The 25,729-nt window shown below is 48.8% G+C and overlaps 2 protein-coding genes across 3 annotated transcripts in view; one reads left to right on the forward strand and one right to left on the reverse strand.

The window, feature by feature from the left end:
- The window catches only part of fgfr1op2 (FGFR1 oncogene partner 2), a 103,702-nt gene that overhangs the window by 53,454 nt on the left and 24,519 nt on the right, over positions 1 to 25,729 (reverse strand). The window lies entirely within an intron of this gene.
- slc17a8 (solute carrier family 17 member 8) overlaps positions 1 to 25,729 on the forward strand; it is a 74,755-nt gene that overhangs the window by 30,933 nt on the left and 18,093 nt on the right. The window contains exons 4-8 of one of the 2 annotated variants that reach the window (XM_078219542.1): positions 178 to 292; positions 3,290 to 3,377; positions 11,851 to 11,937; positions 13,870 to 14,012; positions 16,953 to 17,102. In XM_078219542.1, the coding sequence (XP_078075668.1) occupies positions 178 to 292; positions 3,290 to 3,377; positions 11,851 to 11,937; positions 13,870 to 14,012; positions 16,953 to 17,102 (583 nt within the window). Of the gene's footprint in view, positions 1 to 177; positions 293 to 3,289; positions 3,378 to 11,850; positions 11,938 to 13,869; positions 14,013 to 16,952; positions 17,103 to 18,170; positions 18,183 to 25,729 lie in introns of both variants that reach the window. The other variant, XM_078219543.1, reaches the window with a different exon arrangement.

Consider the following 25,729-nt stretch of genomic DNA (forward strand, 5'->3'; position numbering starts at 1 on the left):
TGCAATTGTTCAAACAACAGTCCAAGTAATGAAATGAAAATCTCCATGAAGACAATATTGAAACGATCCTTTATACGTAGCTCAGTTGTTGATGAAGCGCATTCTCATTATGAACAAAGTTAATGATGATCTAACTGCTGTCACTGTTTTAATTTCTTTATGCTTATTTAACCGCAGAGTTTTTGGAGCTGCTATATTTTTGACGTCAACACTGAACATGCTCATTCCATCAGCAGCGAGAGTGCATTTTGGTTGTGTTTTGTTTGTAAGGATACTTCAAGGCCTTGTGGAGGTACGTTTCTAAATCTACATTAAAGTGCAGGGGACTGGGAAACTGATAGAACTTTCAGCGAGCTAGCACAGGGGCAATGGGCTGAATGGGGAAAGAACAGGGAAATTGGAGTAAGAAGGTAATATGTCCATCAGAGAACTAGCACAGTGCAACGGGCTGAATGGCCTCATTGTGTGCTGCAACCTTGACGTTAGAATTGTGGAGATCCCAGATAAACAGCACAGTGGATCTAATTTCATTTCCTTTCGAGTGAAGAGGTCAAGTGAAAGAATTATACAGTGCACCTTTCTACTCAGAGCTTTGGGAAGTATAACCAGATTTGACAGAACGAATGCAGATATTGTGTTTTTTGTTGCAATGTAATCAACTTAATGGTCGGAATTTTACCCCCCTCACCCGAGCAAGGTCGTAAAATGATCAGCCAACGTTTCCAGAAATCAGGAGTGTGATGGAACACTCTCCACTTGCCTGGATGGGTGCGGCTTCAACAACACTCAAGAAGCTCAATACCATCCAGGACAAAGCAGCCCTACTTGATCGGCACCACATCTACAAACATCCACTCCCTCCACCACCGACGCACAGTGGCAGCTGTGTGTACCATCTACAAGATGCACTGCAGCAACTCACCAAGGCTCCTTTGACAGCACTTTCCAAATCAAAGTCTCTACCATCTAGAAGGTTGAGGGCAGCAGACACATGGGAACATCACCACTTGCAACCTCCTCCTCAAGGATCACACCAATCTAACTTGGAAATAAATTGCCGTTCCTTCACTGTCGTTGGATCAAAAGGAATAAACTTTGAAAATTGAAGCGACTCACACATTGGGCAAGATCTTCCGCCCCCACTCGCCTCTGCCCCTCCCCATGGTCCCCGCGACATGCTGTCTGGCAGCAGAGGCCACTCACCATTGGCTGCTGCCGGGATCCTCCAGTGCCGCCAATGTCAACACCGTTTTTGCGTGGATGACCCATCCTCGCCACCGGGGAACCCACTGCGGGGGCTGGGGTTACGGGGTGGGGGGGGGGGGGGTTGTCTTTGGTGGGATTGGAAGACCCCGCTGGTGGGACAGGCTGGAGAATCAATCCTGTGCCCTATTTTGAGATCATTGTTAAATTATGTAGAATTTAGGGGCTGTTTTAACAGAACTCGAAGTAGCTGCAGCAACAAGAAATGAAAAATGAAATGTTGTTCTTGCCGAATGCACTAAAATACTAACGCTCGATATGGTGACACTCACTATCTGCTCAGTCTTGTTATCAGTTACTGCTGCAAATTCTGGGGCAATCTGATTCAGGTAATTGTATGTAATGATATCATTCATTTAATGGCTGGAATTTATTTTATTTGTTCATGGGATGCGGGCGTCACTGGCAAGGACAACATTTATTGCCCATACCTAATTGTCTTTTGAGAACGTGGTGGTGAGCTGCCTTCTTGAACCGCTGCAGTCCATGTGATGTAGGTACTCCCACAATGCTGTTAGGGAAGGAGTTCCAGGATTTTGACCCCTTGACAGTGAAGGAATGGCGTTATATTTCCAAGTCAGGATGGTGAGTGGCTTGGAGGGGAACTTGCAGGTGGTGGTGTTCCCCTGTGTCTGCCTGCCTTGTCATTCTACATGGTGGTGATCGTGGGTTTGGAAGCCTTGGTAAGTTGGTGCAGTGCATCTTGTAGATGGCGCACACTAATGTCACTGTTCGCCGGTGGTGGAGGGAGTGAATGTTTGTGGAAGGGGTGCCGATCATGTAGGCTGCTTTGTCCTGGATGGTGTCGAGCTTCTTGAGTGTTGCCAGAGCTTGCAGAGGTGGGTGGAGAGTATTCCATCACACTCCTGACTTGTACCTTGTAGATTATAGAATCATAGAATCCCTACAGTGCAGAAGGAGGCCATTTGGCCCATCGAGACTGCACTGACAACAATCCCACCCAGGCCTTATCCCAGTAACACCACACATTTACCCCGCTAATTCTGACACACCAAGGGGCAATTTAGCATGGTCAATCAACCTAACCTGCACATTCTTGGGACTGTGGGAAAAAACCGGAGCACCCGAAGGAAACCCACACAAACACGGGGAGAATGTGCAAACTCCACACAGACAGTCTCCCGGGCTGGAATTGAACCCGGGTCCCTGGCGCTGTGAGGTAGCAGTGCTAACCACATTGCCACCGTGCCGTCCTGGTGGACAAACTTTGGGGAGACAGGGGGTGAGTTACTCGCCACAGGATTCCTAGCCTCTGACCTGCTCTTGCGGCTGCAGTATTTATATGGCTTGTCTAGTTCAGTTTTCGCTCAATGGTAACCCCCCCACTCCCCGCCCCAGGATGATGACAGTGGGGGATCTAGCGATGGCAATGCCATTGAATGTCAAAGGGTGATGGTTAGTTTCTCTCTTGGTGGAGATGGTCATTGTCTGGCACTTGTGTGAGGCGAATGTTACTTGCCACTTGTCAGCCCAAGCCTGGATATTGTCCAGGTCTTAATGCATTTGGACATGGACTGCTTCAGTATCTGAGGAGTCGCGAATGGTGCTGAACATTGTGCAGTCATCAGCGAACATCCCCACTTCTGACCTTATGATGGAAGGAAGGTGATTGATGAAGCAGCTGAAGATGGTTGAGTCCAGGACACTCCCCTGAGGAACCCCTGCAGAGATGTCCTGGAGTTGAGATGATTGACCTCCAACCACCACAACCATCTCCCTCTGTGCCGGGTCTTCCACCCAGTTATGGGAAGGGGAAGGATAGTAGGATATTAGGAATCAGGAATAGGCAATAAATGCTGTCCTTGCCAGTGATGTCAATGTCCCAGAAATGAATGGAAAGAAAACCTGGAGAGGGAGTTCCTGGATTGTGGTCCAGTGACGATAAAGGAATAGCCAATTTGTGTCCAAGTCTGGATATTGTCTGACTTCCCGCTATTATTGTGAATTCTACTTGTGACTGTAGTCCATTTCCAAAGTGAATAAAATTGGTCATTGTTTTCTTAAGGGAGTCACCTACCCAGCATGCCATGGGCTCTGGAGCCTGTGGGCCCCACCGCTTGAAAGGAGTCGACTGGCTACTACGTCTTTCTGCGGTTAGTGTCTGAGTTCTTGCTATCTTTTGTAGAAAGCCTAGCCCTTAACTCCTCAGCAATAATGATATACTGAATGTTGCATGTGGAGGAGTAGAGTAGGTACGTAGCTGGAAGGATTTTGGCCTTCAGAGGGTTTCCATTAGTAATGAACTGGAATGCATTGGGTTCTTAATGGGGAAAAGAATGGATTCTTCCCAAAGAATATAAACCGTGAGATTGTGAGATTTTATCCTGGGTCTGGAGTCTTGGCAGGGATTGGCAAAAGGAGCACGGCCACTCAGCAACTTGAACCTGCTCCGTCATTCAGTGACATCATAGTAGATCATCTTACACAACTCCCGTTTCCTGCCCTGTTCCCATGGTTCCCTCAGTGACTAAAACTCTATCCATCTGTGTCTTGAACATGCTCAATGGCCGAGTATCCACAATACTCTGTGGCAGAGAATTCTAAATACTTGCAACACCCTGAGTGAAGAGGTTTCACCTCATCCTAGACCTAAACGGCCAACTTCTTAACTTGAAACTATACCCTGCTAATTCTAGACTTTTCATCCTGGGGAAACAGCATCTGCCCTATCAAACCCTCTCAATATTTTAAGTGTTTCATTGAGAACACTGGCAATAACCTTTGACCTCACTCGCAGCTGGGGTTCTGCAGTGCCGCTGCAGTGAATGGAGTTTTGGCTGAGCGCCAAATTCTCCCTTCTCGCTGGCAGTGGGGTGAGTGCAGACAAGAATCCTGCCCCACATCTCATTCTTCTAAAATACTGGAAACCAAGACTTATCTTGTTCAGTTAATCTCCGGACACTGCTGCGTTCAAACACAGGAGAAAAGTCATAAAGGGATGTAAAACTAATCTTCATCTTCTTTGAGCTTTCCTGTTTGTTAGTTGTAAAAATATTGGAGACGGGAAAACAGGCTGACTGACTGAAAGTTGGGATTCACCTGATGGGATAATTAAGAGATTTTTCCCTTTAGACACAGCATGGGTGGGAGTTGAGGGGGCAGGGCACCTCAAGAGCCAATAGGGTTAGGGTTAGGGTTAGGGGGAGTTGGAGGCCGGAGTTTCCTGTCATGAAGCCCTGAGGAATACCCAGAGTTAATGATGCGAAGTCGTGGGGATGAACACACAGGTTTTGGATTTCCCAGTTGCGAACTTTAATGTCAGGTGAGATTTCTCACTGAGGGTGGGAACATTCATAGAAACATAGAAACATGGAAGATAGGAGCAGAAGGAGGCCATTCAGCCCTTCGAGCCTGCTCCGCCATTCATTATGATCATGGCTGATTGTCCAACTCAATAGCCTAATCCTGTTTTCTCCCCATAACCTTTGATCCCATTCACCCCAAGTGCTATATCCAGCCGCCTCTTGAATACATTCAATGTTTTGGCATCAACTACTTCCTGTGGTAATGAATTCCACAGGCTCACCACTCCTTGGGTGGAGAAATGTCTCCTCATCTCTGTCCTAAATGGTCTATCCTGAATCCTCAGACTGTGACCCCTGGTTCTGGACACCCCCACCATCGGGAGCATCCTCCCTGCATCTACCTTGTCTAGTCCTGTTAGAATTTTATAAGGCACTATGAGATCCCCCCTTATTCATCTGAACTCCAGCGAAAACAATCCTAATCTAATCAATCTCTCCTCATGCATCAGTCCCACCATCCCTGGAATCACCCTGGTAAACCTAAATTCAAATTCACATTGGGGGAAAATTGTGTCCAAAAATGATAAGCTTTATGAGGTGTGGCCGGAGTTTTAGCGGCACGCCCGCCCAAGGCTCGTAAGACTGCGCCCGAGGCCAACGGAGAATGCCGTTCTTTGAGCCTCGGGGCAGGCGTGCCGGTAAAATCAGTGTCAAGAGATTCTTGGATTTACACCTTAATTACCAACATGTGTCAGTCTTCAAAAATAATTCAGTGGTTATGACGTGCTTTCCATCTTCTTGAGGATTTGAAAGGTACATTATAATTTTTTTTCTTCTCTTTGTACTTGCTACTTTGAATGTTGAGCAGGTTCTGGATGTTTGCTCGCTGGCAATGTTACTCCCCTGCCGGGTAGTTCCTCGGTTTGTCAGTGACGTACCAACATGGGTTGCCTCATAAACTCAGAGTGTCCCAAAATGCTCTGCAGCCATTGAAAAACTATTGATGTAGGCTCATCCAGGAAATGTGGCAATCAATCTGCGCACAGCAAGCTCCCACAAACAACAAGGAGATAATCTGGGGAGAACTCCCCTGCTTGTTTTCAAGATGGTGATGCAGTGTCTTTTGCAGCCATCCGAGAAGGTTTAAGAATTTTAACATCTCATCCAAAATCCAACACTTTTGGCAGTGCAGCACTCCCCCAGTATGGCACTAAGCATGCCCATAGACCTCACAGAATTCCTACAGTGCAGAAAGAGGCCATTCGGCCCATTGGGTCTGCACCGACTCTCCAAAAGTGCATCTTACCCAGGTCACTCATCCGTATGCCTTATTCCCACAACCCCGTGCATTTAGAAATCATAGAAATCATAGAAACCCTACAGTGCAGAAGGAGGCCATTCGGCCCATCGAGTCTGCACCGACCACAATCCCACCCAGGCCCTACCCCCATATATTTTACCCGCTAATCCCTCTAACCTATGCATCTCAGGACTCTAAGGGGCAATTTTTAACCTGGCCAATCAACCTAACCCGCACATCTTTGGACTGTGGGAGGAAACCGGAGCACCCGGAGGAAACCCACGCAGACACGAGGAGAATGTGCAAACTCCACACAGACAGTGACCCGAGCATCGAACCCGGGAACCTGGAGCTGTGAAGCAGCAGTGCTAACCACTGTGCTACCGTGGCCAATCCACCTAACCTGCACATCTTTGGACACTAAGGGGCAATTTACCATGACCAATCCACCTAATCTGCATATCTTTGGATACTAAGGGGCAATTTAGCATGGCCAATCCCACTAACCTGCACATCTTTGGATACTAAGGGACAATTTAGCATGACCAATCTACCTAACCTGCACATCCTGGGACACTGAGGACAATTTAGCATGGCCAATCCCTCTAACCTGCAAATCTTTGGACTGTGGGAGGAAACCACGGCACCCGGAGGAAACCCACACAGACACGGGGAAAACGTGCAAACTCTACACAGTTACCCAAGGCCGGAATTGAACCTGGGTCCCTGGCACTGTGAGGTGGCAGTGCTAACCACTGCGCCACGTGGCAGCCCTAGACGTCAGCCTAGATATTGTGCTCGAGTGTAGCTCAAACCCTCGACCTTCTGACTCAGGGATTTAGTGAGAGAGTTGTACCCAGTGAATCATGGCGGACACCCAAATAATGAACCCAAACACCTGTCTGTACCAACTGATAATTGTGGGGATTAACTGGAATGGACACTCAAACTTTACACAGGACCCCCAAGGTCTGGACCCACCTGACCCGTGAAGAGAAAAGTTTGGTTTCTGAGTTGTGAGGCAAAGTAAAGCAGCAGAAGCTGATGATGTTATCAGCGCTGTCACTGCCAAAGCGACACTCTCTGACATGGCGTTGAGATCGCACAGTTAATTTCCATCACGGCTCTGAGTAGACAAAGCAGAGACATGTGGTAAATGTTCATTTAGTAACTGGTATCTGATGGGAAAGAACTCCCGTTGCTATGGTGACTTATTAATGTTGCCTCATAACGGAAGTTTTTAATATAAACCCGCACATTTAACAGAGAGCAACTTCCAATATAATCACTCGCTCAGATTGGCTAACAATGGAAGTGTTCGGATATTATGAGTTACCAAATTTAAACATTTAATATTCTCCAGCGCAGTTTTGAAAGGATTCTGACGGATATAAAGCTTCCTCCCATCAGCGGCAAAGTTACACATTTTCACTAACAATATTGAGGTGGCAGGGATGAGAGATTACAAGGCGGGGCACGGTGGCACAGTGGTTGGCACTGCTGCCTCATAGTGCCACAGACCCGGCTTCGATTCCCGGCTTGGGTCACTGTCTGTGTGGAGTTTGCACATTCTCCCCGTGTCTGCGTGGGTTTCCTCCGGGTGCTCCGGTTTCCTGCCACAGTCCAAAGATGTGCAGGTTAGGTTGATTGGCCATACTAAATTGCCCCTTAGTGTCAGGAGGATAAGCAGGGTAAATGTGGGGTTACAGGGATAGGGCCTGGGTGGGATTGTGGTCGGTGCATGGGTTGAATGGCCTCCTTCTGCACTGTAGGGATTCTATGATTCTTATTTGGAGAGTTGGGAGAAGCTGAGATTGTGTTCTCTAGACACGAGAATGATAAGAGGAGGTTTCATAGAATCCCTACAGCGCAGAAGGAGGCCAGTCAGCCCATCAAGCCAGCAGCAACAATCCCCCCCAGTAACCCCACGTGTTTACCCTACTAACCCCCCCTGACACTAAGGGGCAATTTAGCACGGCCAATCCACCTAACACTCACATCTTTACGTGTGTGGGAGGAAACCGGAGCATCCGGAGGAAACCCACGCAGACACAGGGAGAATGTGCAAACTCCACACAGACAGTCACCCGAGGCTGGAATTGAACCTGGGTCCCTGGCGCTGTGAGGCAGCAGTGCTATCCACTGTGCCACCGTGCCGGTTTGATAGAGGTGAATGGTTTTGATAAAATCAATAAGGAGAAAATGTTTCAAGTGAAAGAAGGATCCTTACCCAGAGGACAGAGATTTAAGCTGATCAGCAAAAGAGCAGTGGCGACACAAAGCAGTATTTTGTTTTACACAGAGAGTCGTGATCTGGAGTGTGCTGTCTGTAAAGGGTGACGGAAGGAGAGTCAACAGTAACTTTCCAAAGGGAATTGGATGAACACTTGAAGGGAAATGATTGCAGGACTATGGGGAAAGAACTTGACAAGTGGGACTAATTGGGAAACTCTATCAAGGAGCTGGCACAGACACAGTGGGCTGAATGGCCTTCTTCTGTATTGTATCATTCCATGATTGTAAAGTACAATGGTTTGTTTTGCGTTGGGCAGAGTGGGATAGAACATAGAACATAGAAAGCCACAGCACAAACAGGCCCTTCGGCCCACAAGTTGCGCCGATCACATCCCCACCTCTAGGCCTATCTATAGCCCTCAATCCCATTAAATCCCATGTACTCATCCAGAAGTCTCTTAAAAGACCCCAACGAGTTTGCCTCCACCACCACCGACGTCAGCCGATTCCACTCACCCACCACCCTCTGAGTGAAAAACTTACCCCTGACATCCCCCCTGTACCTACCCCCCAGCACCTTAAACCTGTGTCCTCTCGTAGCAACCATTTCAGCCCTTGGAAATAGCCTCTGAGAGTCCACCCTATCCAGACCCCTCATTATAATGAATTATATGAATAATTATAATGAATAATTGTAGTAATTTAAGTTGTCAGATTGGAGATTTACTCAGTTATTCCTTTCGATGGAGTGTGTGAAATACAGGGTTTTATTGTGTACTGGGCTGCAGACCCAGAGACCATGAGTCCATGGAAATGTAGAGAAAAGGAGCAGAATTGGGACATGTGCACCACAGCAGGCTGAGATTTGAAATTCAGTTTTAAAATCTGAAAATAAAAGGCTGAATTATGTAAAAGTTACCATGTAGGTGGCACGGTGGCACCGTGGTTAGCACTGCTGTCTCACAGCGCCAGGGACCCGGGTTCGATTCCTGGCTTGGGTAACTGTCTGTGCAGAGTCTGCCCGTTTTCCCCGTGTCTGCGTGGATTTCCTCCAGGTGCTCCGGTTTCCTCTCACAGTCCAACAATGTATGGGTTAGGTTGATTGGCCATGCTAAATTGACCCTAGTGTCAGGGGGATTAGCAGGGTAAATGTGCGGGGTTAGGGGGACAGGGCCTGGGTGTGAGGTGGTCAGTACAGATTCAATGGGCCAAATGGCCTCCTTCTGTATTGTAGAGATTCTATGATTCTGTTCTATAAATCTTACAGATTGCCTGAAAACCCAATGAGATCACCAATGTCCTTTAGGGGCAAAAACATACCATTCTTACCCAGTCGGGGCGTAACCATGACTCCAGTCTCGGACGACCATAGTTGACTCTCAGTTGTTGTTGGTTACTCTGGTCTATCAAAACCACTGTCAGCACTCAAAGGCAAAGGCCAACAAACATCACCTCCTCAAGGGCAATCAGCAAATGCCAGCTTTGTCATTGATACCCACATTCTGAGAATTAATAAGAAAAATAAAGTCCTGTAAGATCCCCTCCCCCGTTCACCAGGATGGATAGGGTTTGGTGACACCACATTGTGCAGTTTCCCCATGAAGATTAAAAGTGAACATATCCCAGGTACTGGATATGTGGTTAAAATAATGGAGCTGCTACATGAGAAATAGGAGCAAGAGTTGGCCGTACAGAGTCTCAAGTCTGCTCCATCAGTTAGTCTTCCACCTCAACTCCACTTGACCATAAGACCATAAGACGGCCTTATCCCTCATTTAGCCTCTAATTCCCTTTGAAACGAAGGATCTCTATCTTGAACACACTCAATGACTGAGCATCAACTTTCCTCTGGGGTAGAGAATGCTAAGGATTCACAACTCTCTGAGTGAAGAAATGCCTCCTCATCTCAGTCCTCAGTGATCAGCTGCTTATTTTAGACTGCAACTCCGCCCCTCTCCACCCCCCCCCCCACCCCCCCCCCCCCCCCCCCTCTCCAGCCCTGCGAGCTCCAGACTCCAGACTTCCAGGGGAAGCAGCCTCCCAACAATTGCCATGTTGGCTCCTCTCAAAATCTGATGTTTCATTGTGTTCTCTAGACACAAGAATGATAAGGGGAGGTTTCATAGAATCCCTACAGCGCAGTAAGAGGCCACAGTAAGAGGCCAGTCAGCCCATCAAGCCAGCACCAACAACAATCCCACCCAGTAACCCCACGTGTTTACCCTACTAATTCATTCTCATTCTTATAAACTGTGTGGCATCTAGGGCCATCTACTCAATCGCTCACCATCGGATACCCCTCTCATTCCAGGAATCAATCATGTGAACATACAAATTAGGAGCAGGAGTTGGCCATTCAGCCTATCGAGGCTGCTCTGCCATTTGATAGGATCATGGCTGATCTGACTGTCTCCTCAATGCAACTTTCTCACCGATAACAGACTCTCTTATTAGTCAAGAATCTATCCAGCTCTATCTTGAAACTATTCGATGACCCTGCTCCCACCACTCTGGGGAAGACTCATGGCCCTCTGGGAGAAAATCTTTCTCTCGTGTGAAAGATCTAGTGAGCCTTTAAAGACAAACAATATCCCTCCTTCGATGTGGAGACTAAAACTGTCCACAGTATTCCTTGTGTGCTCTCACCAAAGCCATGTACAGTTGCAGCAAGACTTCCTGACTCTTGTACTTCAACCTTCTTGCAATAAAGTTTAGTTCATTTATTAGTATCACAAGTAGGCTTACATTAACACCGCAATGAAGTTACTGTGAAAATCCCCTAGTCGCCACACTCCTGCGCCTGTTCAGGTACACTGAGGGAGAATTTAGCATGGCCAATCCACCTAACCTGCAAGTCTTTCGGACTGTGGTAGGAAACCGGAGCATCCGGAGGAAACCCACGCAGACACGGGGGGAATGTGCAGACCCCGCACAGACAGTGACCCAAGCCGGGAATCGAACCCGGGTCTCTGGTTTTGTGAGGCAGCACTGTGCTAACCACTGTGCCACCATGCTGCCCAATGAAGGCCAACACACAATTAATATCCTAATTTCTTGCTGTACCTGCATGTTAACCTTTTTGTGTTTTTTCTACAAGGGCATCCAAGTTCCTCCGAATACCAACATGTAATAGATTTTCACAGTTTAAAAATATTTATTTCCTAAGTGAATAGTTCCATATTATACTGCATCTGCCCCACTTTTGCCTCTTTGCTTAACATACTTATATCCTGTTGTAGCCTCTATGTGTCCTACTACCCCAGAACCTTCTAAATTCTTGAGAAAACAGCCTAATTTGTATAATATCTCCTCATAATTTAATCCTAAAGTCCAGGTATCATTCTTATAAACCTACGCTGCACCCCTACCAAGGCCAATATCCTTCCCAAGGTGTAGTGCCCAGATCTGCTGGAATTACTCCAAGTGCGGTTTAACCTGGGTTTTGTATAGCTGCAGCATAACTTCTGTGTCCTTATATTCCTGTCCTCTGGACATAAAAGCCAGCATTCCATTAACTTCTTGATTACTTTCTGCACCTGTGCGGGCACCACATCTCTGGAAGGATATATTGGCCTAGGAATGGGTGCAGCACAGATTCACCCCACTGCATTTATAAAGATTCTCCTCTTCCCTACTCAGGTTCTTTTGTGTTCCCGTGTTCAATGATTACTGACCCTTCCAATTGTGGAGACAGTTTCTTTTGGTAATTGGTCACACTGTACACAGCTTGTGCCTCTGATGTTCTTACTGACTGGCTCTCATTGTCCAATTGCATGTTCTCCCCAGGTTCCTACGCAGGGGCTGTTGTGGCCATGCCGCTCGCAGGATTGTTGGTCCAGTACAAAGGCTGGTCTTCGGTTTTCTATGTTTACGGTGAGTCCCCTTCAAAGAACCCAGGTGAATCAAGATGCTGCAATTTTATTCAAGGCACCATTGTTGAGGAATTTATCCTCAATGGGTAGTGAGACAGGGTATAGAAGTGGCTCATTGTTATCTAAGACCGTAAGAAATAGGAACAGGAGGAGGCCATTCAACCCTTCGAGCCTGCTTCACCATTTAATTAGATCATGGCTGATCTCACCAAGTCCACTTTCCTGCCTTCTCTCCGTAACCCTTAATCTCCGACTGATTAAAAACCTAACGATCTCAGCCTTGTTCACGGACTCGACCTCCTGGGATAAAGCATTCCAAAGACCCAACTGGGTGTTGGGCCAAGTGAAGATGCAATCATCGGGTTCAAAGGGGTGATGGTAGCGTAGTGGTAATGTCACTGGACTAGTAATCCAGAGGTCTAAGCTAAGGCTTTGGGGACATGGGTTCAAATCTCACCACAGCTATTGCAATTTGAATTCAATTAATAGAATCTGTAATTTAAAGCTAGTTTTTCACAATGATGACCATGACACCACGATCAGTTGTTGTGAAAGCCCATCTGGTTCACTAATGAAAGCAAATTACTGCAGATGCTGGAATCTGAAACCAAAAGAGAAAATGCTGGAAAATCTCAGCAGGTCTGGCAGCATCTGTAAGGAGAGAAAAGAGCTGACGTTTAGAGTCCAGATGACCCTTTGTCAAAGCTTTGATAAAAGGACGTCTGGACTCGAAACGTCAGCTCTTTTCTCTCCTTACAGATGCTGCCAGACCTGCTGAGACTTTCCAGCATTTTCTCTTCTGGTTCACTGATGTCCTTTAGTGAAGGAAATCTGCCATCCTTATCCGGTCTGGCTTACATGTGACTCCAGACCAGGTTGACTCATAACTGCCCTCTGAAATGCCCCAGTGCAAGAGCAATTCGGAATGGGCAACAAATACTGGCCTTGCCAGTGATGAACACATCTCATGAAAGAATAAATGACAAGGGGGCTAACTTTACAAAACCTGCCCACTGGTGTTGAGCTTCACTGAAGCAAGTGCTTGTGTTTTAATTGGTGGTAATACAATTGGGCCCATTCTGTCACCCAGGCCAGGATTAGGGATAGGCTGCAATGCAGTAACTCACCACATCTTCTACAGCAACAGCACCAAAACCTGTAAGCTGCGCCATCTGGAGATATTAGTCGGATAGACTCGGGTAGGGATGGCAGGTTTACTACTTAGACCCCGTTGGGATTCTATAACAATCTGTCAGCTCACACCAGGGGAGGTGATGGCCTAGTGGTATTCTCGCTGGACTATTAATCCAGAAACTCAGCTAATGTTCTGGGGACCTGGGTTCGAATCCCGCCATGGCCGATGGTGGAATTAGAATTCAATAAAAAATATCTGGAATTAAGAATCTACTGACGACCATGAAACCATTGTCAATTGTCGGAAAAATCCATCAGGTTCACTAATGTCCCTTGAGGGAAGGAAATCTGTCGTCCTTACCCCGTCTGGCCTACATGTGACTCCAGACCCACAGCAATGTGGTTGACTCTCAACTGCCCTCCAAGGACAACCAAATGGGCAATAAATGCTGGCCAACCACCGATGCCCAGGTTCCACGAATGAGTAAAGATAAACAGTAACCCAGAGGTGAATTCAAATCCGAGCATCCATGAGGGCAAACAGGACCATGGTTCATCGGACATAGGGCAGTGCAGCATTCCCTCTGTAGATGTATCAGCCCGAATACAGTGCTCAAGTCAGTGCATGGAGACTTGAAACAGCCTTGTGACTGAGAGGCAGAAGGGGCATTAACTGAGCCACGACTGGCTCCTAACTGTATGGGTTATCCGTGCAGAGTTCCGAATGTTCAAACATAAAGCGGGAATATAACCTCGCAGGCAGTTGGCTGACTGTGACGCAGTAACTCCTCTTTTGCAGGTATGTTTGGAATGATATGGTACATTTTCTGGGTGCTCTTTGCCTACGAGAGTCCAGCAAAGCACCCAACAATAACAAGTGAGGAGAAAACATATATCGAGACCAGTATTGGGGAAAGGGCCACCCTCATTGGCGCAAACCAGGTGAGCGGCACATCTGACAAAAGCTCCAGAATGGCCATTGTGGGATGAACAGCATTAACTCACATTTATATAGCGCCTTTACTGGAATAAAATGTCCCAACATATTTCACAGGAGTGTAAATCAAATAAACTTTGACACAGAGCTGCATATCGAGGGACTGGGGCACCTGATCAAATACTCAATCAAAGCGGGGAGGTTTTATGGAGTGCCTTAAAATCTGAGAGATGAAGGTGGAGAAGTGGAGAGATTTAGGAAGGTTATTTCAGAGCCTAGGGCCGAGACAACTAAAAGCACAGCCGGTGTAATGACCTCAACAAGGCCCATGAGGTGGGCCTCTCGGAGTATGAGCTCCCTGATTGAGGTAATGATTGCCTGCCCAATCGGGCAGCCTCACTTGTGTATACATTGAGGAGCGTCAGGGCTACTGACACTCCAGATTCTGACTTTTGTATCGGAAGCATTCTTAGGAGTGAAACTGATTTTGTAAATAAAGAGAATCTGATGAAGGGACACCGGGCTCTGAGGAGTTATTTCAGCTGCCAATGAGGGAGCGATAGAAACCAGAGATACTCAAAAGGCCAGAATTGGAGCAGAGGAGATGGCTTGGATAGCTGTGGGAGGTGCTGTAGGAGGTTACAGAGATAGGGGTGGCTAGTGCAGCAGAGGGACTCAGTGACAGCTTTCCTCAGTTTTAACACACTGGTCCCTGGAGCAGAAGGTCCTGAGGGTGATTTTAACTTTGGATAATGGTTTCAAACAGAAATCAGTGAAAAGTGAAATTGAATAATGTTTGTAAAGTCGGGTCAATTCAATATCTACCATTTCCATGCCTTTCAGCTTTGACAAAGTGTCGCCTGGACTCGAAACGTCAGCTCTTTTCTCTCCTTACAGATGCTGCCAGACCTGCTGAGATTTTCCAGCATTTTCCTTTTTGTTTTTTTCTACCATCGAGACCGTTGCCAGCGGTTAGACAATCCTCCGCGTCTTTAAGCTGGCAATTGAGTCAGTTAGAATTGATTCCACAAGATTCCCAGTGTGGCAAATTTTGTGTTCTGGTTACTCAAGTGTGAAGGCCTCAAGACCTCCTGCGAATTTCCATCAATTTATGTGAAGGGGCTGATAATTTAAAATGTGGTTAATAATAGTCCCAGACTAGGGGTCATGAAAATAAGATGGTCAGCAATAATTCCAGTGAGAGATTCAGGAGTAAAGCAGGGCATGGTACGAATGTGGAGTCCGCTGTCACAGGGGGTGGTTGTGGTGAACAGTACTGATAGCTTTAAGGGGGAGCTGGATAAAGGCAGGCAGGAGAAAGCAAAATATGCTGATAGGGTGAGCTGAAATAGGGTGAGGCTCTGGTGGAACATGATCAGAGCAGTGAGGCTGAATGTGCTGTGCGTTCTGTGGAATAAAGTTACAAAAGCCAGTAGCTTCTGGGCCTGAATTCCCAACCTGTGGTCCCGGCACTTAAAACACACACTGAAATCGGAGTGTAGGGTTGGGATTTTCCAGCTGTTCTCACCCTGGAAAATCCCACCCAAGGTCAGTGGACCTTTGATAGAATAATGATAGAAAACCTACAGTGCAGAAAGAGGCCATTCGGCCCATCGAGTCTGCACCGACCACAATCCCACCCAGGCCCTACCCCAATATCCTTACACATTTACCCGCTAATCCCTCTAACCTATGCATCTCAGGACACTAAGGGGCAATTTTAGCATGGCCAATCAACCTAACCCGCACATCTTTGGACTGTGGGAGGAAACTGGAGCACCCGGAGGAAACCCACACAGACATGAGGAGAATGTGCAAACTCCACACAGACAGTGACCCAAGCCGGGAATCGAACCCAGGTTGCTGGAGCTGTGAAGCAGCAGTGCTAACCACTGTGCTACCGTGCCACCCATTTGCATTGCCTGTGTCCTGCCCACTAAGATTCGCCTGGTGGGAGAATTCCACCCTAGGCTTCCCCCTATAATCTCGGTAGGCTGGGCAGCACGGTGGCACAGTGGTTTGCACTGCAGCCTCACAGCACCAGGGACCCGGGTTCGATTCCAGCCTCGGGCCACTGTCTGTGTGGAGTCTGCATGTTTCCCCCATGTCTGCATGGGTTTCCTCCGGGTGTTCTGGTTTCCTCCCACAGTCCGAAAGACATGCTGGTGAGGTGTTTGGCCGTGCTAAATTTTCCCTCAGTGTCCCCGAACATGTGCCGGAGTGTGGCGACTAGGAGATATTCACAGTAACTTCATTGCAGTGTTAATGTGAGCTTACTTGTGATACTAATAAATAAACTTAAAAGAAAAACTATTTTCAATAAGATTCAAGTTCTGTATCACAAAGTGACTGTAAGTAAAGTAAACACATGCTTCACAGGACTTTGTGCGAGTGCAGTGTAGAGTCTGGTGTGGATGGTGAACATTTTTGTTACATATTTAAATGGTTGTGTGGTTGCTTTAAGAGCTGATCACATGATTTAATGGTAATGTCATTAGGGTGTTTGCAGAGGCTGCTGTTTTAGTTTCAGTTTGTACAAGCAAGACCTTCTAGAATAAATCTATTGTTGTTAGTTTGAATCTCTGTGTGCAAACCGCACCTTTCCTTTTTGTTAAGAATGCACAACCCGTGAGTAGGTGGGACATTACAATTTCCCTCCATTAGAACAAACTGTGTAGGGAGGAATTACCTAGAGCTTCAATCCCTGATCACATTCCAACTGGGTGGAGCTTAAATTTTTAAGGGTTGCTCTGCAACATCCGTGCATGTCTTTAGTTTCTAGCCAATAATTGTCCTTGTTTTCCAAAGTTATTCCTGTTGAATCCTCTCCCACCTGGAAGCTACTCTTGTCAAACGAAATTCGCGGCGCGAGAGTGCCAATGTTGGCTTCTTGTATTCCCTGACGTGCTGAGACTGACTGCACCCACCCTCTGCTTCCCTCCCAGAAATTCAGGACCCCCTGGTTGAAGTTCTTCACCTCCATGCCTGTTTATGCCATCATTGTGGCCAATTTCTGCAGGAGTTGGACCTTCTACCTGTTGCTCATCAGCCAGCCCGCCTACTTTGAGGAGGTCTTTGGTTTCCCCATCAGCAAGGTGAGTCAGAGCATGTTTTCTACAAGAGGCATTTCTCAGTTTCTGTCCCTGTTTATAATTTATCGACTGCGCTCAGTCCGGGAGCTGATATTTCCAACCAGGCACCACATTGTTCACATTGCCTGACAGATATCTGCCTCTCTGAGCCAGGAGAGAGCTCTGGTTACACGATAGACAATGAACAGAACTTCAAATGTTGGAATTGGGTCCAAATTGTCATTGTATCCCAGGGCATGCTGCATTATGATGAGGATTTTCTTCTGACTCTCTCTTAGTGGTAGAAATTGGCCAGGAGATTCGTGACAATCCCAGTAATTGGGTAAAGTCATGGCAGGGTCACGGTGGGGAGCCCTGTCGTTTCACTGTCCAATCTTACCACCATCCTGGTGTTGCCGAGTCTGGTTGGACATACTCCAGGAGATTTTATCCTGTGATTCCCTCCAGCCTCCAATGACTTGGTCCACCGGGCTTGTCAGTCCTTGCAGTCTCCTGCCTTCCTGTGGCCATTATGGAGAGGCGATGGCCAAGTGGTATTATCGCTAGGCTATTAATCCAGAAACTTGGCTAATGTTCTGGGGACCTAGGTTCGAATCCCGCCACGGCAGATAGTAGAATTTGAAATCAATTTTTAAAATATCTGGAATTAAGAACCTACTGATGACCATGAAACCATTGTCGATTGTCAGAAAAACCCATCTGGTTCACTAATGTCCTTTAGGGAAGGAAATCTGCCGTCCTTACCTGGTCTGGCCTACATGTGACTCCAGAGCCAGAGCAATGTTGGTGACTCTCAACTGCCCCCGGGCAACTAGGGATGGGCAACAACTGCTGGCCCAGCCAGCGACGCCCATGTCCCACAAACGAATAAAAAAAATGAATAGCCCCGTTATTACCAGTCAATTGTTGGCTTAACAAGGATTCTTTTCCCCATTTCCAATACTTTATAACTAATAAACTAAACTATTCGGAGAAGTTTCTTTAACAGTGCATGATTTTTCAATGTTTCTCCCAGAGTTGCATGTCTGGGAGATTAATAAGTAAAACAGAAAATGCTGCAATACTCAGCAGGTCAGGCTGTCTGTGTGGAGGAAACACAGAGCTAACATTCCAGGTTGATAACCTTTCATCAGAACTGAGGAATGTTCGGAATGCGATAGGGTTTGGCAGGTGAAAGGGGTGAGGAGGATGGTGGAAAAATGGGGAAGAAATGGGCGGCATGGTAGCACAGTGGTTAGCACTGCTGCTTCACAGCTCCAGGGTCCCGGGTTCGATTCCCGGCTCGGGTCACTGTCTGTGTGGAGTTTGCACATTCTCCTCGTGTCTGCGTGGGTTTCCTCCGGGTGCTCCGGTTTCCTCCCACAGTCCAAAGATGTGCGGGTTAGGTTGATTGGCCAGGTTAAAAAAATTGCCCCTGAGATGCGTAGGTTAGAGGGATTAACGGGTAAAATATGTGGGGGTAGGGCCTGGGTGGGATTGTGGTCGGTGCAGACTCGATGGGCCGGGTGGCCTCCTTCTGCACTGTAGGGTTTCTATGATTTCTTCTATGAGATCTGGAGACAGATTGGTAAGTGGAATGAATATTCTAGGTGTGGCCTTGGTGAGGCCACACCTAGAGTACTGTGTGCAGTTTTGGTCTCCTTTTCGGAGGAAGGATGTCCTTACTCTCGAGGGAGTGCAGCGAAGGTTTACCAGGCTGATTCCGGGGATGGCGGGACTGACGTATGAGGAGAGATTGACGAGGTTAGGATTGTTTTCGCTGGAGTTCAGACGAATGAGGGGGGATCTCATAGAAACTTATAAAATTCTAACAGGACTAGACAGGGTAGATGCAAGAAGGATGTTCCCAGTGGTGCGGGTGTCCAGAACCAGGGGTCACAGTCTGAGGATTCAGGGTAGACCATTTAGGACGGAGGTGAGGAGACATTTCTTCACCCAAAGAGTGGTGAGCCTGTGGAATTCATTACCATGGGAAATAGTTGATGGCAAAACATTGAATGTATTCAAGAGGTGGCTGGATATGGCGCTTGGGGTGAATGGGATCAAAGGTTGTGGGAGAAAGCAGGATTAGGCTATTGAGTTGGACGATCAGCCATGATTGTGATGAATGGTGGAGCAGGCTTGAAGGGCTGAATGGCCTCCTCCTGCTTGTATCTTCTATGTTTCTATGACTCCAGCAAATCAACCCTGGTTCAATGCCAGGAACAGTACCTAAAAATAAGGTGTCCACCTAGTGAAGATACAACACAAGAGTACAGCGTAAGCAACAAATGATAGACAGAGCTAAGCAATCCCACAACCAACGGATCAGATCTAAGCTTTGCAGTCCTTCCACATCCAGCTGTGAATGGTGGTGGACAATTAAACAACTCACTGGAGGAGGAGACTCCACAAGTATCCCCAGTCTCAGTGATGGAGGAACCCAGCGTATCAGTGCAAAAGATAAGGCTGAAACATATGCATCCAGCTTTAGCCAGAAGTACCAAATGAATGATTCATCTCAGCCTCTTGTTGAGGTCCCCAGCAACTATTTGATTCACATGATATCAAGAAATAGCTGAAGGCACTGGATACTGCAAATGCTATGGCCACTATTTCCGCAATAGTACTGAAGACTTATGCTCCAGAACTATCTCCACCCCTTGCCACGGTTTCCAGTACAGCTACAACACTGGCATCTACCCGGCAATGTGGAAAATTGCCTAATTATGTCCTGTACACAAAGTTGGACAAATCCAACCCGGCCAATTACTGCCCAATCAGTCTCCTCTCGATCATCAGTAACGTGATGGAAGGGGTCATCAACAGCGCTATCAAGCAGCACCTGCTCAGCAATAACCTTCTCAGTGACACCCAGTTTGGGTTTTGCCAGGGTCACTCAGCTCCTGACCTCATTACAGCCTTGGTTCAAACATGGACAAAAGAGCTGAATTCCAGAGGTGTCTTGAGAGTGACGGCTCTTGACATCAAGGCCGCATTCGACCGAGTGTGGCATCAAGGAGCCCGAGTGAAACTGGAGTCCAATGGGAATCAGGAGGAAAACTCTCCCCTGGCTGGAGTCATTCCTGGCACAAAGGAAGATGGTTGTGGTGGTTGGAGGTCAATCATCTCAGCTCCAGGACATCACTGCAGGAGTCCCTCAGGGTCAGTGTCCGAGACCCAACCACCTTCAGCTGCTTCATCAACGACCCTCCTTCCATCATGAGGTCAGAAGTGGGGATGTTCGCTGCCTCACACCATCTTCCCTTTTGTCATTCAATCTTTCCCACCTTCTGCCTTATCACTGACCTTCCCTTTTGTTCTTGCCTCCCCTCACCCTTCTCCCTGACCTCCCTCTCCTGTCCTCCCTGCCCTCACCACTCTCCCTGACCTCCCTCCCCTCACCCCTCTCCCTGACCTCCCTCCCCTCACCCCTCTCCCTGACCTCCCTCCCCCTTACCCCTCTCCCTGACCTCCCTCCCCCTCACCCCTCTCCCTGACCTCCCTCCCCCTCACCCCTCTCCCTGACCTCCCTCCCCTCACCCCTCTCCCTGACCTCCCTCCCCCTCACCCCTCTCCCTGACCTCCCTCCCCTCACCCCTCTCCCTGACCTCCCTCCCCTCACCCCTCTCCCTGACCTCCCTCCCCCTCACCCCTCTCCCTGTCCCCCCTTCCCTCACCCCTCTCCCTGACCTCCCTGCCCTCACCCCTCTCCCTGACCTCCCTCCCCTCATCCCTCTCCCTGACCTCCCTCCCTTCACCCCTCTCCCTGACCTCCCTCCCCCTCACCCCTCTCCCTGACCTCCCTTCCCTCACCCCTCTCCCTGACCTCCCTCCCGCTCACCCCTCTCCCTGACCTCCCTCCCCTCATCCCTCTCCCTGACCTCCCTCCCCTCACCCCTCTCCCTGACCTCCCTCCCCCTCACCCCTCTCCCTTACCTCCCTCCCCTCGCCCCTCTCCCTGACCTCCCTCCCCTCACCCCTCTCCCTTACCTCCCTCCCCTTGCCCCTCTCCCTGACCTCCCTCCCCTCACCCCTCTCCCTTACCTCCCTCCCCTCGCCCCTCTCCCTGACCTCCCTCCCCTCACCCCTCTCCCTTACCTCCCTCCCCTCGCCCATCTCCCTGACCTCTCTCCACTTACCCTGACCTCCCTCCCCCTTACCCCTCTCCCTGACCTCCCTCCCCTCGCCCCTCTCCCTGACCTCCCTCCCCTCACCCCTCTCCCTTACCTCCCTCCCCTCGCCCCTCTCCCTGACCTCCCTCCCCTCGCCCATCTCCCTGACCTCTCTCCACTTACCCTGACCTCCCTCCCCTCACCCCTCTCCCTTACCTCCCTCCCCTCGCCCCTCTCCCTGACCTCCCTCCCCTCGCCCATCTCCCTGACCTCTCTCCACTTACCCTGACCTCCCTCCCCTCACCCCTCTCCCTGACCTCCCTCCCCTCGCCCATCTCCCTGACCTCTCTCCACTTACCCTTACCTCCCTCCCCTCGCCCCTCTCCCTGACCTCCCTCCCCTCACCCCTCTCCCTTACCTCCCTCCCCTCGCCCATCTCCCTGACCTCTCTCCACTTACCCTGACCTCCCTCCCCCTTACCCCTCTCCCTGACCTCCCTCCCCTCACCCCTCTCCCTGACCTCCCTCCCCTCACCCCTCTCCCTGACCTCCCTCCCCTGACCTCCCTCTCCTCACCCCTCTCCCTGACCTCCCTCCCCCTCACCCCTCTCCCTGACCTCCCTCCCCTCACCCCTCCCCCTGACCTCGCTCCCCTCACACCTCTCCCTGACCTCCCTCCCCTCACCCCTCTCCCTAACCTCCCTCCCCCTCACCCCTCTCCCTGACCTCGCTCCCCTCACACCTCTCCCTGACCTCCCTCCCTCTCACCCTGACCTCCCTCCCCCTCACACCTCTCCCTGACCTCCCTCCCCTCACCCCTCCCCCTGACCTCGCTCCCCTCACCCCTCTCCCTGACATCCCTCCCCTCACCCCTCCCCCTGACCTCGCTCCCCTCACATCTCTCCCTGACCTCCCTCCCCCTCACCCTGACCTCCCTCCCCTCACCCCTTCCCCTGACCTCGCTCCCCTCACACCTCTCCTTGACCTCCCTCCCCCGCTCCCTGACCTCCCTCTCCTCACCCCTCTCCCTGACCTCTGCGTTCACCATAACATCTCTCACCTTTTTCTGGTGAAGGGTAATTGACCTGAAATGTTTGGGTGAGATTCTCCGGCCTTCCCTCAGTGTTTTTCCCGGCAGCGGGAAGTGACGTGCCATTTGCTGCAGGCAGGATCCTGCCGCTGTCAATGGGAATTCCCATTGAAACCACCGACTCTGCTGGAAAACCCGCGGCAGGAAGTGTACCACCATCGGCACCAGAGAGCCCCGCTGGCGTGAATGGGCAGAATCCTCTGTTTCTCTCTTCACAGATGCTGCCTTACCTGCTGAGAGCTTCCAGAATTTTCTGTTTTTATTTCAAGTGCTATACTCCTTACTCTTCACTTTCTTCTTGCATTAATTAACCTTTCTGTAACAATGGGCTTTCGATTAGGGTCGCATTATTATCATTGATTCTTCACTGCCTATATATTATTTGCTAAGACAGTCCCTTTCAGGCCTTCATTACATATCTCATGGCATCCTGACTAATTACATTTCTAGCAGATATCCTGTCTCCTTGCCCGTGATAACATCCTCTCCAGATCACTATCAGCCAAGCGCCAGGTGGTGTTCTAATAATGGATGCTGCTTTCATAAAATAGTTCACTTGGACCATTGCTTCAATCAGATATGACTTCAATACTTTCATTACTTTAATTTCAGTTACTTAGCTAACCTGACCAGAATACTCAGGGATAATGTACGGGACCTGAATGTTAGCTCCCTTTCTTGCAGCCGACTGCCAACCCACTCCTGAATTTAACATGGGCTGAGCGACTGGGAGGCTCATGGCAAATATTGGGCTAGAATCGCAGGGAATGGATCGCAGAAGGAGGCCATTCAGCCCACATTCATGGCTTGCGGAAGGAGCAATTCACATTGTGCCCCTCCCCCTGCCTTCTCCCCGTAACCCTGCACATTCTTCCTTTTGTCATGACCCAGGCCAGAAACTCCAAAGTGCTTTATGAAGTTAACCTAGACCTGAAGATTTTACCTTTGAATTTGGCATTAGGGTGAGCGGAAGGTGTTTCACTCCAGGTATGATTCAAGTGACCCACTAGGGAGCTTTTATCAAACAAAGTTTATTTAAGAACACAGTTAACGTGTAAGAAAAATTAGCATAACTTTTACCAATTACAAGAAACAGCCATGACAGTTGCTATCTATGATGTTCCAAGTCAAACACACCTCAGAAACATACACCCCTTTCTAGACTTTGTACAGAAAGCAAGTATGCTCAGTGATGCTGGATTTTGCAGCTTTTTAACACCTGCTGTGAATTGGTTCTTTGGATGTTGGATCAAGTCTCTGAGGCTTCCCAGTCCTGGAACTTTTGGCACACCTCTGGGGAGAGAGAGAGAGAGAGAGAGACTGCCTTCTTCCGGTAGCTTCTAACAGCAACCCACAGACAGCAGCATTTTCTACTCCAGAGAGAGAGGAAAATACGAGTCTCTGCTTCCTGTCTCAAGTCCAAACCGCATCTAAACCTTTGCTGTGGGAAAAGCTCTCCCCGAGGCATCACCTGACCTGTCAATCATTCCCGAATCAAGCCCCAGTCGGCATTCCCAAGGTATCATTAAAAACCCCAGGACACGGCATTAAAATGTACATGTTGGCCGGAACCCTCCGGCCGTTCACACCGGTGGGATTCTCAGGTTCCCTGCAACAGCGCACCCCCCGCCCGTGGGATTCCTGCCAGCGTGAGGTGACATCAATGGGAATTCCCATTGACACCGGCGGGACCGGAGAATCCCGCCACTAACAAATAACACACCACCTCCGGCGGCTGGAAACACTCGGCTGGGAGGCTGGAGAATCTCGGCCATTGTTCATTATATTGCGTCAGTAACAATTGGAGGTCACCGCTTACAGACATTATGGTGCCCAAAATAAAACGCTAAAAGCTGCTTGGAAAAACCTGCAAAGAAACATGATTAAAGTACATTTCTTAAAGCCACAGTATCGTCAAATTTTTCAGACAACAATCCAACTCCCTCTTGAATGCCTGAATTGACGCTGCCTCCAGCACACTCTCGGGCAGCCCAGTCCAAATCCTAAACACTTGCTGAGTGCCCTCCCATCGCCATTGCTTTCTCTGACAATTCCCTTGAATCTGTGTCCTCTGCTTCCCGAGCCTTCCAACAATGGGAATAGTTTCTATCTACTCTTTCTCGACCCCTCGTGATTTTGAACACCTCGATCTTCTTCCTCCTTCTTTTCTACAAAGAGATCTGTCTCAACCTCTCAAATCCATAATACAGAGGTCAGATCAAGTCTCAAACCTGTTCGGCTATGATTCTGGGAATTAGTGAATCATTTCCCCAAGAGCTCTGAGCTCTTGGTTTTACCTCTTCGAAATCAGCACATCTGGACTCCATGGCACAAAACTATCCTGCGATGGCCTGTAAGAGCTGGATCACCCTCGTCGTGGGAGGGTCGTATAGAGTTGCCAAACCACCAGGGACTTTTTTTTATCCACCCAAGGGATGTGGGCGTCGCTGGCTGGGCCAGCATTTATTGTCCATCCCTAACTGCTCTTGAGAAGGTGGTGGTGAGCTGCCTTCTTGAACCACAGCAGTCCATGTGGTGTAGGTACACACACAGTGCTGTTAGGGAAGGAATTCCAGGATTTTGACCCAGCGACTGCGAAGGAACGGTGATACATTTCCAAGTCAGGATGGTGAGTGACTCGGAGGTGGTGGTGTCCCCAGGCATCTGCTGCCCTTGTTCTTCTAAGTGATAGTGGTCTAGGGTATGGAAGGTGTTGCCTAAGGATCTTTGTGAGTTGCTGCAGTGCATCTTGTAAATGGTACAAACTGGAGCGTAGGAGGCTTAGGGGTGATTTTATAGAGGTCTATAAAATAATGAGGGGCATAGGTCAATTAGGTAGCCAACATCGTTTCCCAAAGGTAGGGGAGTCTAAAACTAGAGGGCATAGGTTTAAAGTGAGAGGGGAGAGATACAAAAGGGTCCAGAGGGGCAATTTCTTCACTCAGTGTGGTGAGTGGAACAAGTTGCCAGAGGCAGTAGTAGAGGCGGGTACAATTTTGTCTTTTAAAAAGCATTTAGACAATTACATGGGTAAAATGGGTATAGAGGGATATAGGCCAAATGTGGGCAATTGGGGCCAGTTTAGTGGTAAAAACTGGGTGGCATGGACAAGTTGGGCCAAAGGGCCTATTTCCATGCTGTAAACCTCTATGACTCTAAAGTTTATACATTCATACTGCAATGAAGTTACTGTGAAAATCCCCTAGTCGCCACACTCCGGCGCCTGTTCGGGTACACTGAGGGAGAATTTATCATGGCCAATCCACCTAACCTGCACATCTTTAGACTGTGGGAGGAAACCAGAGCACCCGGAGGAAACCCACGCAGACACGGGCAGAATGTAAAAACTCCGCACAGACAATGACCTAAGCCAGGAATTGAACCCGGGTCCCTGGCACTGTGAGGCAGCAGTGCTAACCACTGTGGCACTGTGCTGATAAAAATCAG

This window comes from Mustelus asterias, chromosome 9 (genome assembly GCF_964213995.1).
Source record: "Mustelus asterias chromosome 9, sMusAst1.hap1.1, whole genome shotgun sequence".
Taxonomy (NCBI): domain Eukaryota; kingdom Metazoa; phylum Chordata; class Chondrichthyes; order Carcharhiniformes; family Triakidae; genus Mustelus; species Mustelus asterias.